The sequence below is a fragment of the Engraulis encrasicolus genome, chromosome 1 (assembly GCF_034702125.1).
Source record: "Engraulis encrasicolus isolate BLACKSEA-1 chromosome 1, IST_EnEncr_1.0, whole genome shotgun sequence".
NCBI classification, from domain to species: domain Eukaryota; kingdom Metazoa; phylum Chordata; class Actinopteri; order Clupeiformes; family Engraulidae; genus Engraulis; species Engraulis encrasicolus.
Window position 1 is genome coordinate 39954392 of NC_085857.1, and position 15864 is coordinate 39970255.

Sequence of the window (15864 nt, forward strand, 5' to 3'; positions counted from 1 at the left end):
GTCATAGGGCAGTCATGCCTGAGCGACAAGGCATCAGACTTGTAGCCCAAAGGTTGCCGGTTTGACTCCTGGGGGGAGTAATTAACCAGTGCTCTGCCTCATCCTCCTGCATGACTGAGGTACCCTGAGCATGGTATCTACTGTCAGGCCGCACTGCTCCCTTGGGGCACTGTTTGAGGCTTCCTCCATGCGGAGGTGAGGCATAAATGCATTGTGTCACAGTGACAATGGAAGTGTCCTTGGTGGGCTTTCACAGTTGGAGCAACAAGTATGTCAGGTTACGTGCCTTGCTCAGGTTCACTTAAGCCATGGATGGTCATGGCATTCAAACCTGCGATCACAGTCCATGGCACAGATTTGAAGAAGTTGCCTGATGCCTGGTGAAGATCCAGGATGATCAAAATGTTGCTTTTTAATCATTTTTTTTTTTAGCTTATTGGCTGTGTGCAGACCTACATACCTCCTTCAACTGTTTGATGCTTTTTTGTGGCACCTGCAGAAAGTGGTTTTGAATGTCGAGCACACCCTACCCCAAACTACAGATTTGAAGAAGCCTACACATGATCGAAACATTGTTCTATGTTCTGGATTAAATGAAGGAAGGGTGTTCACCCGAAATGTTACGTAAAAATAAAAAAGTGGGAGCAAAAAAATCCTGGTTGAAGCTGACTTTTTCACCTTCGTCTAATTATTTGGTTTTCCTGCTCCCTTTGTCAGACGTTTTTTTGGATGTGCGGTCTTTAAACTAGTCCTTCAGGCTGCTGCTGTGAGCCCTGGCTGCTGCTGCTGCTGCCTCCTCACTGGCTCATTAATGTGTGGAGCTCATCACGTTCACACTCACACTGGTGTCTCGTTACGGACTGGGATCTCTTGGGAGTGCCCTGAAAATGCGCTTCTGCTCTCCCATCCTCTCTCTTTTTCTGTGCCCATCTCATCGCCCCTCCCCTCCCCTCCTCCCCTCTCCTCTCCTCTCCTCTCCTCTCCTCTCCTCTCCTCTCCTCTATTCTCCTCGCCGTTTCTGTAGTCTTTTATTAATACAAGCGCATTCTCTGTGTACTGTACGGATGAGATTTGAGCCCATTTTTTTTCTGTGCCCATATCATCGACCCTCCTCTCAATTCATCGTCCATCCTCTCCTCTCCTCTCCTCTCCTCTCCTCTCCTCTCCTCTTCTCTTCTCTTCTCTTCTCTTCTCTTCTCTTCTCTTCTCTTCTCTTCTCTTCTCTTCTCTATTCTGCTCTACTCTACTCAATTCTACTCTCTTCTCTCCTCTCCTCTCCTCTCCTCTCCTCTCCTCTCCTCTCCTCTCCTCTCCTCTCCTCTCCTCTATTTTATTCTATTCTATTCTATTCTATTTTATTTTATTCTATTCTCCGCTTTCCTTAGTCTGTTTATTAATACTAGCACATCCTCTTTGTACGAATGAAACTTTGACCCCATTTTTTTTCTCTCCTCCAACAGGGTGTCCATATCCTGGGGGACAGCCGGACAGGTGAGCAAGCGTGTTAGTGAGTCTGTGTGTGAGAGCAGGGCTGGACCGGGCACTTTTGGCTTAAAAGGGGCCGTCATAATTAGCAATGTGGAACTGAATGACCGGTGGGCCCCGCTCCCTCGTGGGTCCCTATTTTCAGAAATGTAAACAAAACAAATGGCTGAAAATAGGGGCCCACAAGGGTGCAGGGCCCACAGGGAAAGGCCCGCTATACCAGATGGCCAGTCCAGCCCTGTGTGTGTGAGAGAGAGAGAGAGAGAGAGTAAATGAGTGAGTGAGTGCCATCTGTTTTCCAGAGGGCACCTGTTCTACAACTTCCCATCTGCTCTCACCGTCCCTGCTCACCGCCATCGGAAGCTAAGCAGCAACCACAGCCCCGTTTGAAACATCAGCGGCCTGTCATTGCCATTGTTACAAGTGGTGGTGCTGGTTTTTAATTAGAGAGATGGGCGCGATTTCCATAATTGAGCAGAGGAAGAACTCTTTTCCCAAAACAAAGTTGTTTTAGTACAATTTTCATATACTATATGCTTTTAAAAAATCAGATTTGAAGACTGCATGAGTAAAATTGGAATGGGCTTCAAGTTGTCTGATATTGCCAAATGAAATTCAACGCTGATTTCAGTCAAATTAACAGAGAAAGCAAATGAAAACACTTAATTTTTTTGACATTTATGAAAATGAATATATATAATGTTTTGGAAAAGAGGCACACACAGATACAGTATACTCTAGCGTGTAGAGAGTCGACATCCCCACATCCACTCTGATGTAATGAGGTTTCAGATTCTCTGTGTTGAGATTATTAATGCATGTATGCCGCTTTTCATTTCTCTTCAAAGAGCCTACTGCGAAGGAGGCAGTTTTGCAGAATGGACAAGGGAATGGAACAAGTAAGTAAGCCGTGTTTTTGTGTCTGTTCATTCTTCACAAACCTCCTTGTAGCCCCTTGTTTTGTTTTTTCTTTTTTCTCTCTCTCTCTTTTCTCTTTGGCCCCTGTGGTCCTCCTCTCTTATCTTTCTATCGTCTTCTCTGTGAAGATATTTCTGTTTCGTTTGACCTTCCTCTGTGGGTTTAAACTTTCATTCGTTCTTTTATATTCTCTCTCTCTCTCTCTCTCTCTCTCTCTCTCTCTCTCTCTCTCTCTCTCTCTCTCTCTCTCTCTCTCTCTGTCTCTCTCTCTCTCTCTCTCTCTCTCTCTCTCTCTGGCTGCCTCTCTTCAGCATTCCTCTGTTCTAATAGCACTCCCTTTTCTACTACCACTACTCACTGACCCTGGTAAGGAATACACATTTTCCTATCATTACTGGAGTCAAGTCCTTGTTTGTTTGTAAAGTCAACCCATGTAGTCCAGGTTAATTCTGGTTACAAATACAGCTATTGTGCAGCTGTGCGTTCCATCAGCCTGCTTCTCATCTTAGTACAGTCTATAGCCCGATTCGCACTGGATAAATATTAGCTATGGACCCCTGGTAATTCGCAATTACCCCCGGACCTCAGCGATTTTTCCGGGGCGCATTCGGACGGGATAAATACACGTCTGTTATGTACTCAATTCACAGACATTATAAGGGGGTGCAGACGGCTCGCCTATGTGAAATTACCCCAGGACGTCTGTGTTTCGCCGAAATACAGTAGGTCATTCGCGGCGGAATTATTACCTCACAAGACATGGCACATTCGCACAGGACTAAGAACTCAGACTTTCTCCGTAATTATTCCAAATTACCGGGGGTCCATAGGTAATAAGTCCCGTCCTAATCGGGCTTATGTACGTATTAGGGGTGGGTATTGGCAAGGGGTTCATGATTCGATACGCATCACGATACGCATGCCACGATGCAATACTACTGCGATGCATTGCGATACATGTATTATTACGATGGATTGCGATATTTACTTAATACATTTTCTTTTTTCACCTTTTCCAACATTATGCAATAAAAATATGAATAAAAACTATGAATAAAAACTATGAACTATAAAAACTATAAAAACTATGTACTTCTGGATGTGGCGCACGTAGTCTGCAGCAGCTCCTTGCTTTCCCAAATTTCAGTGTTTATTTGTGTTAAAATGTGTCTTTCAAAATGTCTATCGTCGGAAACTATGTTGGAACGCACGTACAGTCGGCAACAGCTGTTGCAGATAAGAATGGACAACTTAAGCAATGTATTGGATGTACCAACGAAGACGTTGGAGGAACTAGGAATTCTGCGGCGGCATAGGACTACATCGGACCCGTCTGCCTCGCCTACATGGGGACGGAGAAAGCGATGCTCCAGAATTAGGAAAAGAGGCAAACGAGGCGGCGTCGAGACACGGCTTGCAGCCAACCCAACTCGTCCAGCAATACCATCAATTCTCTTGGCAAACGTCAGATCTCTGGACAATAAGATGGACGACATACGGCTACTAAGATCAGCGAACAAAACCGTGAGGAACTGCTGTGTGATGGTGTTCACAGAGTCATGGCTGAACGACGGCATACCCGACTCGGCTTTACAACTGGAACAACTAACGTGCCACCGAGCGGACAGAGCCCTTGCAGAGAAAAAACGAGGGGGAGGAATATGTGTCTACACACATGATGCTTGGTGCAATAATGCTACAGTAGTACAGAGGCACTGCTCTCCACTAGTGGAGTTCATGATCATCAAGTGCCGACCCTTCTATTTACCCAGAGAAATATCCGCTATCATATTAGTCGCTGTGTACCTCGCACCCAGCAACAACAACAGCGTCAGAAGCGAGGCACTGAACGAGCTGCATCGGGGCATCAGTGAACAACAAGATGCACACCCAGATGCCTTCACAGTGGTCCTGGGAGATTTCAACCATGGAAATCTCAAAACAGTACTTCCAAAATTTCAACAACATGTCAACTTCCCAACAAGACAACAAAACACCCTGGACCTTGTTTACTCAAATCAGAAGGGAGCATACAAGGCAAAGCCCATCCCCCACATTGGAACATCAGACCACATAACGATTCTGCTACTGCCAGCTTACAGACAAAGGGCAAAACTCACCAAACCAGTTCAGAAGGAGGTGAGAAAATGGCCAGAGGGGGCCATCCCACGACTACAAGACTGCTTTGAAACCACAGATTGGAACATTTTCAAAACAGCTGTCACCCACAGCAATCACATTGACATTGAGGAGTATACAGACACTGTGACCTCCTACATCACAAAATGCATCGATGATGTTACAGAAATAAAACACATCACCACCAGGGCCAACCAGAAGCCATGGTTCACAGGAGACGTTCACCGACTGCTGAGGGCCAGAGACAAAGCCTTCAGAGCAGGAGACGTAGCTGGCCTAAAAACAGCAAGGGCAAACCTGTCCCAGGGCATCAGGAAAGCAAAAAAGGAATACTCGGACAAAATAACAACACGCTTCAAAGACAGCAGAGATGCACAGAGCCTGTGGCAGGGCATACAGGCCATCACGGACTATAAGCCTGCACCACGAAGCTGTGACAACAACACCTCTCTGCTAAACGACCTGAACAGTTTCTTTGCCCGCTTTGAAGCTCAAAATGACACTCACCCACAGAAAACTCCCCCTCCCCCCCATGATCAACCCCTTTACCTGTCCTCTGCCAGTGTGAAGAGGACACTGGCCACCATCAACCCACGCAAAGCAGCTGGCCCAGACAACATACCTGGCCGAGTGTTGAAGGATTGTGCAGAAGAGCTGAAAGATGTCTTCACAGACATCTTTAACATCTCTCTGGAGCAAGCAGTCATCCCATCACTTTTCAAAGCTGCTACCATCATACCTGTGCCGAAGAAATCATCACCATCATGCTTCAATGACTACCGTCCTGTAGCACTGACGCCCATAATCATGAAGTGCTTCGAACGGCTAGTCCTGTCACACATCAAAGCCACCCTACCCCCCACCCTGGACCCCTACCAGTTCCCATACCGAGCCAAGCGATCCACGGAGGATGCAATTTGCTCTGCCCTCCATCCAGCCCTCACCCAAGTGGACAATAAAGACTCAAAAGGGAGAATGCTGTTCATTGACTTCAGTTCAGCATTTAATGCCATAATACCACAACAACTCATCAGAAACCTGGACAACATAGGTTTCAGCACCTCCCTCTGCAACTGGCTGCTGGACTTCCTGATGCAAAGACCACAAGCAGTACGGGTAGGGAATAACACATCAAGCACCCTGACCCTGAGCACGGGGGCTCCGCAAGGTTGTGTTCTCAGCCCCCTGCTGTTCACGCTGCTGACACACGACTGCACAACGACCCACAGCACTAACCATCTAGTGAAGTTTGCGGATGATACAACACTGGTGGGCCTCATCACCAAGGGCGATGAGACTCACTACAGAGAAGAAGTAGACCTGCTGGCCAGATGGTGCAAAGACAACAACCTCCTGCTGAATGTCAACAAGACCAAGGAGATTGTTGTCAACTTTCAAAGGGTCCAAAAACAACTGCCACCACTGACCATTGACGGCGATGCTGTGGAGAGAGTGAGCAGCACCAAGTTCCTTGGAGTGCACATCAGCGACGACCTCTCTTGGACCACCAACACTACATCACTGGCGAAGAAGGCCCATCAGCGTCTCTACTTCCTGCGCAAACTAAAGAAGGCAAGTGCTACCCTCCATCATGACAACATTCTACAGAGGAACCATAGAGAGCGTCGTGTCCAACTGCATCACAGTGTGGGGAGGAAGCTGCACGGAGAAAAATAGGAAGACACTCCAGCGTGTTGTGAACACAGCGAAGAAGATCATTGGAGTACCACTCCCCTCCCTGCAGGACATTTACACCACACGCCTCACCCGGAAAGCACTGATGATCATCAAAGACACAAGCCACCCTGCACACAAACTGTTCAGCCTCCTGCCCTCTGGAAAGAGGTACAGGCGCCTCCGTTCCAGTACCACCAGGCTGGCGAGCAGCACAATGCACCAAGCGATCAAGATACTGAACACTCAACCCACTCTCCCTCCACTGTCAGCCTCCAACCAGCAAGGCCACTGACAACCCCCCCCCCCATCCCCCACCCCCATATCTGCGAGTGAACATTCCACCTGCACTACTATATTTGTGACTGAACTTTCAACCTGCACTAACTCAAAACATGCGCACACACACACAACACACACACACACACACACACACACACACACACGCGCGCACACACACACACGCACGCACACTGCACTTTCTGCACTAAACCCAAACATACACACACACACACACACACACACACACACACACACACACACACACACACACACACACACACACACACACACACACACAAGCACACTGCACTTTCTGCACTAAACCCAAACATACACACACTGACACACACTGACACACACACACACACACACACACACACACACACACACACACACACACACACACACACAGACAGGCAGACACACACACACACAGACGCACACCGCACCTTCTACCTGCACTAAACACACACACACACTCACACACACACACACACACACGACACACACACACACACACACCACACACACACACACACACACACACACACACACACACACACACACACACACACACACACTGCTGCTGGTGTACTTGACAGACCTTTTTAATATTTATTTTTCTTCAAAATGCAGAATTAATATTTATTTTTCTTCAAAATGCTACTATTACTATGTCAGAACGCTATAAAGGACTTTTTAGGAAAAGCACAAAAGCACAACAATTACCTCTTAATGTATGTCCTCTACAAGTCTTCTGTTGTCCAGTCTTGCTTTTTAAATGTCTGTATGAGCACTGTCTATGTCCATACTGTCTTAAGTCCATGTATAAGTACTGTCTATGTCTATACTGTCTATGTCCTTACCTGGATTAGTCTATGTCTGTATGGGAAAGCAAGAAATGTAATTTCAAATTCTTTGTATGACCAGTGCATGTAAAGAAATTGACAATAAAACCTACTTGACTTGACTTGACTTGATCGTTTATACGTATAATAGGTTGCAAAACGCTAATAATAACGTTTCAAAATAACAATGATGATGATTTGAAGCTTGAGAGCACTATTACATCATATCATGTGGTTGTTTTCTGGACTAATGGGTACAGTACTTTGAAAGGACACACCTTACGTGACATTCGGTTATGGCAAAGTCAACCTCAGGTTTGTCTTAACACATTCAATACAAGCCGTTTTTTGGAATTCAGCCGTAGACTCCCAGCCAATTTCATAATTAATGTCATTTTTTGAACACCCACCGAATATTTTGTCTTCAACCCACAGACACGTCAGGGCTTGTTCGAAAGCCCTAAGACTCAGCTGTCTGTATATTTTTACGGTTTGTTTCTAGCTTGTTCCATTCCGAAGTTATTTCACTTTAAACACGCACTGGTTTAGGTAAAAATAGCCATTTTGAACATTCGAACTGAGATAAAGCCTTTTTTGTCAAGGGTGCGCTCTGACTCTCCGAGTTTAAATTGCGGGTCTAAATGCATTTTCACGCCCAAAGAACAACTTCAATAGCTTCCAAGTAAACTATTTTGGTGCAAAAATCACCTGGTCAGGCAGTTCAGAGCATCTGAAATGCTAGCTGGCTAATGTCACTTGACTGGCAGTTTTCGTTCTGTAGATAAAAGTAGATGTGCCAAAGTACTCACCCAAAAGTGGGTTACTTCCTGCTGTATTGCATGCTGTTTTTCATTACAACCTTCCATTTTGGCAGCAAAACTCCTAATCCTTCCATATGTTAAGGAATAGGCTAGCTAGCAAGGCAAGTATGTTTTGATTCTCCAGCCCAGGAAGTAGCTCGAGACATGACGTGACGTGATGGTCAAGTGGTTTGACTGGCTATAATAAAACTCAAATACTGTGTGTAATAAAATGCACAGATGATGAAATATCCAGATCCGGACTTTGTAGGAGTTTTGACTTTGTAGGAGTTTTCATGATCTATGTCAGTTCATCTGTATCTCTGTTCCTCACATTATTACGAAAACCACACATAATGTGCATTAGAATGTGTAGATTCAGAATCCAATAAAAAAAAAATGTAAAAACGCAATTTTACGGTTTGGGAGCCTACGCATGGGAGGCAAAACATATTTTTACGTGACTTGGTAGTGAATGTGTTAAAAGGCCAACTGTCATAAAATGTTTATGGCATGGACATAATGTTTATTACACAGCATAACTGTACCATGACACTGTAATGACATGCCTATGACACCAATGTCAATTGTTCACTGCTTGGTAAATGTCAGTCTTTGCACTTCCTCAACTGCACTGCTTTGCATGTCTGGCTGTTTTCCTGCCCCACGGCACATTATTTCTCAATCTCAGATGTCAGATTTCCTGTCTAAGTTACATTTTAAGCCCATCGCAATCACATGTTTTATACTCGTGCAAACCATCAACTTCTCCCTAGCTGAAAAGCAACGAGTGTCAGTCAGTGAGCCTCTGAACCTGCATAACCCCTTGCTGCCAATCCTGCTATGGTCTGTCTGCCTGTCTGTCTGTCTGTCTGTCTGTCTGTCTGCCTGCCTTCTGGCCTTCCTTCTCATTCGAACACAGAACCAGCATGACTGGCGTGCTCTATTGTTACACCAGAGATCTATTTTTTGCTGATAGAAGTGATAATGCAGGAGGCTTGATAATATCTGGCTGCCAGTGCCAAGTCAAGGAGAGCTCTCTGCTGAGTTCAGAGACTGTGAGAGATCTGGCCCCTGTAATTTTCATCCAATTTCACACTCAATTTCATGTGTGTCCCCTCTCTCTCTCTCTCTCTCTCTCTCTCTCTCTCTCTCTCTCTCTCTCTCTCTCTCTCTCTCTCTCTTCCTCTGCTCCTCTGTTCCTCTCTCTCCCCCCCCCCTCTCTCTCTCTCTCCGTTTATTGATTTCACAGCGGACGTGGAGGATTCAGCGCCCTCTCACCTCCCTCAGGTTTCCGAGGTGACGGCGGTGATGGCTGTTGCAGCCGCTGTTGTTGAAGATGAGAAGGGTCCTAACGGCGAGGTGCCGTCTGCGGACATGCCCGCTCTCGTGGCCGACGCGGCTGTGGAAGAAGCAGTCGCCATGGCAACCTCGACGGCACTGTCGGCGGCGATGCCCACGACCAATGGCCTGGCCGGCAACCAACTTGGCGAGGAGGCGGAGGGAGGAGAGGGCAGCGGTGGTGGTGGTGGTGGTGACGGTGCCGTCACCCTGAGGTTCCTGGGCCTGAGCGAGGCTGGGCAGGGGGTGGCGGGTCTGGACGTGGACATGGATGACGACGGAGGTGCCATCATGCGGGCCGAGAGGGTGATCATTATGGAGGAGACGGGAGACGAGGACGAAGACGAGGAGGAGGAGGAGGGAGGAGGAGAGGGGGTCATCATCAAAGGCCAGGCCGAGCAGCAGCAGCAGCAGCCCGTCTCTGAATCAGCCCCGTCGTCCGTGGAGACCCCTGCTGATGCTTCTGCCTCAGAGAGCCAGGAGTCTAGAGAGCCGGCGCTGCAGGCAGGGGCAGAGGCCTCCACAGAGACTGAGAAGGGCACAGAGAAGGCCACGGAGGCTAGAGAAGAGGTGGCCACCAAGCAGGCAGGAGAAGTCTCTGAGCAGAGAGCAGCGGCTGCAGAGCCGACCGAGCAGCAAAAAGCAGAGGGCACGGCAACAGAAGAGAAGAAGGAAGGCGTGGAGGAGGAGAAAGGGGAGGAGGTGGTTCGGGAGGTGCCTGGTGCTGGAGCAGAAGCAGCTCCAGTCTCTGCAGAGACACCAGCAGCAGTAACAGCTGAGTCCTCTGAGGCACAGCCCCAGCCTGAACTCCCAGATGGGGCTGCTGCGGTACCCTCCGAGGTGCCCGTGTACTCCCCCGCTGTACAGCCCACCCCCACAGCAGCACCCTCTACTGGGGCCGAGAGCCAACCGCCGGCAGAGGGCAGCGAATCAAAGACGGGGGAGGAGAAAGAGGAGGGAGGAAGCGCAGCGGCTGCTGCTCCCGCCCCCGATGTTTCCCCCACTCCTGCTCCAGCAACCGCCTCCGCCTCTGTCTCCGTCCCTCCTTCCTCGGGCGGCCCGGGGGTCGTGAAGCCCAGCTCCCCCAGTGGCTTCCAGGACGTGCCCTTGGACGACCAAGCCATCAACCCGTGCCCCAAGCCCCCACGCCTGGCCGATAGACAGGCCGAGCAGGAACCCTTGCTGACGTACAAGGCAGCCGCCCCCACAGAGGCATCCTCTTCTCTTCCACGTCGGGCCGACGCCGGTGTTGGGCCCGAAGCGCCCAAACAGAAGAGCTGCGAGTGTTGTACCATCATGTGAACATATGCTGTACTACAGTGTCCCACACACTCACTCATTCGTCTGATGCTCATCATCACCTGTCTACGGGGCTCTAAATGAACACCAGCCAACCGGCCGAATGCTGGTGAAATGTCCGTTTTTTTTCTGGTAGAAAAAGCAACTTACTTGCCACGCTGACCCATAACTGAGTCTGTTTTTGGCTTGTAAGATGAAGTTCTACAAACCATTTTAGCTAGTGATGAAAAAATTATAATTTGGAGCCCTGTCTGTCACTATACATTTACTACTCTTTAGTTAGTCAAGGCCCCTCCCTCACCTCCCATATTCACCCCTCTCCACCACCATCCCAAAGTCACCCCTCTCTAGTCTAAACCTGCCCCTACCAAACCAAACCCACCTACCCACCCGTGTTTCTCTTCTGCCTCATCGAGACTGCTATTCAAATGCCTTTCCTAAATCCTGCTCCCACTCTTTGCCTCGAGGAGGTGAGAGTGGGGATAGATACATGAGAAGACAATAGTTGGCGGGGGGGTGCTTTCATTGTCTCTGCCCTTGTCACTGTCCCCTGACTTTGTCCCCCAGAGCGAATTCCCCATATCCTTTGTTATCAACCCTCTGAGAGAGATAGAGAGTGAGAGAGAGAGAGAGAGAGAGAGAGAGAGAGAGAGAGAGAGAGCATGAAAAGCAGTCCTTGATCTCAGTCAGTGTCTCTGTCTAGACTGTCAGACTGACCAGACTGACCGCTCTCTTGACTATCTCGCTGGCGTCAGCCATAGACACTAGTGTGTGTGTATACTGTTGAAAGTGACTCACTTTGTCCCAGACAGACTACAGATATTTCCTTTTTCTCTCTGTCTTTCTTTCGTTCGTAAAAGTGATATGATATTATATTGGATGCTGAGGAGTCTAGAGGATATTCTGTCTCCAAGGCCACATACGATGTGTCACTGTGCTGTGCCTCAAGATTGGGGCCATCATGGTCACATGGTGAAGTGAGGTGAACTTGATTCGGGGTTGAGACAGTGATTTTCCACAAAGACAACAGAAGGCAAAACAGCTAGAGTACATCTGCTGTCAGAGTGACCTTTTCTTTTTTCTCTTTCGTAAAATACTGATATGATATCATATTGGACGCTGAGGTGCAGACGATGCAGACACTGTTTCCTGTGAAACGAGACAGATTCTTCCACAAAGATAGCATAATGTAGGTCTTGACAGGAGGGAATTGTGGCAACAGCAACAGTTTCCTGTGAACTTCATCAGCGCTCCCTCTTAAAAGTGACATGAGACTGTATTGGTTGTGAATAGGTCTCCAGCGCCCTCATTGTGCCTTTGATCAGGGGCCTTGGTGGTCACATGATGAATGGGTGTAAAACGTGTACACAGTGATGGTGAAAGACACATTATCGCATTATGAGATGGGGAAAGACACATTATCGCATTGTGAGATGGGGGCAAACATGGGCAAGAAGATTGGAGATGGAGAAAGACACTGATTTATTTCTGTTCAAAGATAACACAATGATGTCTTCACAAGAGGCATGGTTAGCAGTAGCACAGTGGCACCACCAGCAGCAGAGTTACGTGAACTTCATTAGAGCCTTCTTCATAAAAGTGATGTGAGACTAGTTTATTGGATGTTTAGGTCTCCAGGGCCTTGGTCACCTTATGAACTGGGGTGGACATGGACACATGAGAGAGAGAGAGATTTTCCACAAAGACCAGTGGCAGCAGCAGGAGCAGCAGCAGACGTCTGTGAACCAACCTAATAAGACTTTCCTCATAAAAGTGATATGATTCTGTATTGGTTGTTTTAGGTCTCCGGGGCCTTCGCTGTGTGTTTGATCAGGGCCTTGGTCACATTATGATCTGGGCTGAACGTGGACACAGAGATGACGAAAGAGACTGAGATATTTTCCACAAAGATTACACAAGTCTGGGGTGAATTTCTCGAAAGTGTAGTTGCTAAGTAGCTACTTACGTACTTTGTTGGTTGCAATGCAATTTCCCATTGGCAACTACCCAAGTTGCTTACGGCTAACAAACTACACTTTCGAGAAATGCACCCCTGCATCGGAGGCATGTTAGCAGCACCAACAGCATTCAATGAACTTGAGAACTACTTTGAGTGCAGTGCAGTTAATGACTGATTATGCTCTGCTGTGCCCTCACGAGCACACTCACCCCTCACACTCTTGATGTCCTCTGAGAGGTCCTTCGTTGCCAGTAGACCTCATTTAAAAAAAGACTGTCTTTAAAAAGTAAGTTTGCCCTTAGGTATGTCCTTTATTATCCCACAATGGGAAAATTCAATGTGTAGCATCACACATGCAATGTCTACAAAATAGACAACATGCATACAAACGAGCAGGGGTGCCAACAGAAGGGGACAAAGGGGACAGTTGTCCTGGGGCCCAGGGAGAGGGGGCCCCAGAATTGGGTCCTCATTACATTGTATCTATTGGGCTGGGGGGGTGCTTTCACATGACTTTGCCCTGGTACCGGCCAAAGCTGTCGGTGCCCCTGCAAACAAGGGACCAGAGAGTAGACGGGGGAGATAAAATGATTCTACCTCTTGTTCAGAGAGGCTTAAAGTGACGAGGGCGGGGCGGTGTCTGTGCTTACAGTATTCTGGCATGGCGTTACATCACACTGTGAAGAGAGAGGGAAAGATAGAGAGACCAAGAGACACAGAGAGAGAGATTTCTCACTCACACACACACACACACACACACACACACACACACACACACACACACACACACACACACACACACACACACACACACACACACACACACACACACTGTCATTCTCTCGCTCTAGAAACCTTTTTTTACCCCCCTCTCCTCTCTACTCTCATCCCAAATGCAGTAAGCCCCCTGTGGGCTTGCAGACTTTTTCAACATCATCATGGAGAAAGGGCTTAGTTGAGGTCGTGAAACTGGATTATGTAGTGACACTACGTACACACAAGTCCTCCTTGGACACCAAGCTTTTTTGTTTTATTGAGAACATTTTTTAATTTTCTGTTTAATCGTGATTTGTTTTTTTTTTTATTCAACAGTGGATGACCTTGTTTTAATGATGTTTGTCAAAAGATTGCTTTGAATTGCACCAAGGAGTTTTTAAAAGCTACATGACAAAAAAAAGGACACGTGTTTTTTTTTGCTGTGAACTTTTATCATTCAACCTCGTTTTTTTGATTGGTTGATTTTTGTGGATTTGTTTTCGCATTAGGATGAGAGGAAAATACGGTGTGCAAATGTTACATGGTGTCAATCTGATTATTGCTTGACGAGCGTTGTGCAAGTGTGTCTGTGTGTGTGTGTTAAGAAATATTCTGATTGTATATTTTTACACATTGACCCCTTTATCCACTTGTACAAATTGTAAAATGTCATTGTTTATTTTGATGCAACAAATATGATAAAAAAATGTCTCTGGAATTAGCATCAAACTCTTCATTGGAAATTTAATTGATTGTAAAATCTAAGGTCAAAATATATTTTTGTGCTTCATTCAGAAGATGTGTGGATTTTTGTATTTATTTATTTTATACACCACACCACAACATGGTGTCAGTCGGCAGGAACTTGTAGCAAGCAGGCTATCCTCCTGTTACCATACCCTTTATTACATCAAGGCTTTTTAACTCTGTCAGGATTCTCTAGTAGAACAAAATAGAAAAGGACATTTTTGATTTCCTACATTTTAAAATGGTCTAGCTAAAAATGTAACACCTGAGGTGTTTGGGTTGTTTCCCACCCTTATATTTTAAAAACCAGGTTATAAAGCAGTAATTACTGCCAAAACATGAATCATAACTTCACTGCAGGACACAGTAGAGTGAGTCAGCTCATCTGCTATCATTGTGAGCTATTGGGAAATCATATGTTGGCTTGTTTCCTCGTGTTTTTGTATGTCACCAAAAATCAAACATATTCTTCCTATTAACTGATATTAGTTGATAGTAATAGCCTACTATTTATAGCACAGTAGCCTATATATTTCCATTAGTAACATTCAAACATGAGAAGAAGATTATATAGTAAGTTCTTGTCAGTGTAGGTGCACTGTAACAGGATCCTCAAAATAAAGTGTAACACATTTCTTCAGTCGGTTTACAGTGTGTTTAATTTTTAAGACGTACACTACAGTGTGGGTGCACAAAGTTTAGCTGCCTTAATGTATTTAAAACCTCTTCCTTAAAACACAAGACGTCACGTGTAACACATTTCTGCAGTTGGTTTACAATTTCACCAAGTTGGCAGCCGTAGTGAATTGTTGTGTAAAACCACCTTACTGAAAAGCATCAGAGATGTGTCACAGGGTCCTAGTGTTCATGAGGGTTTGTTCAGTTGGTTTGTGGTTTAAAATTTAAGCCATAGTGTGGGTGGACCAAGTTACTGTATTGCTGTGTAAAAGCCACCATATTGAAAATAATAACCATAGAGTCCCTAAAATGAAGTGTTAACCATTTCCGTTGGATTATGTGTAAATTTTACCATAGCGCTGGTGCACAGAGCTACTGTTGTACCTTACTGAAAGGCATTAGAGACACAACAGGGTATCCTAAAATGAAATGAAACTGTTGTCTGAAGTCAATTTACTATCATACACAGTGTGGGTGCACCAAGTTACTATATGCCGTATTCTTGGGTAAGACTATGACAAGGCGGGGGAGACGAAACAAGTTAGTAGTCCTGGGCCCAGGAAGAGCGGGAGGCCCAGAATTCGGTCCCATTGCATATGTATCGGGTGGAGGGGGGCTTTCAGATGACTTTGTCAAGGGCTTGGCTAAAGCTGTCAGCAGCCCCCCGGGTAAGACCACCTTACGTACTTTCTGAAAAGTAAAAGGAGAGGGTCTATATTCTACAAGTGTTTCTCAATGGGGGCGGTACAGTCCCCCAGGGGGCGTTGAGAGGGATACAGCTGAGAGGGGGCAGGGCTTAGTTGCCATTGGGGGGCATTAGTCCGTTAAATTTTAGAATACTAAGGGGGGCGTTATAAGGCTCATGATGATGTCAAGGGGGCGTTGTGAGGCTTGTGATGAGGCCAAGGGGGTGTTTCTTAAAAAAAAAAGGTTTGAG

At 46.5% G+C, this 15864-nt stretch overlaps 1 protein-coding gene across 1 annotated transcript in view; it reads left to right on the forward strand.

The window, feature by feature from the left end:
* Window positions 1-14299, forward strand: part of palm3 (paralemmin 3) — a 91609-nt gene extending 77310 nt beyond the window's left edge. Inside the window, exons 6-8 of the mRNA XM_063202045.1 lie at window positions 1461-1491; window positions 2334-2384; window positions 9399-14299. Coding sequence (XP_063058115.1) covers window positions 1461-1491; window positions 2334-2384; window positions 9399-10789 — 1473 coding nt within the window. The 3' untranslated portion in view covers window positions 10790-14299. The remainder of the gene's footprint in view (window positions 1-1460; window positions 1492-2333; window positions 2385-9398) is intronic.
* Window positions 14300-15864: the final 1565 nt, after the last annotated feature.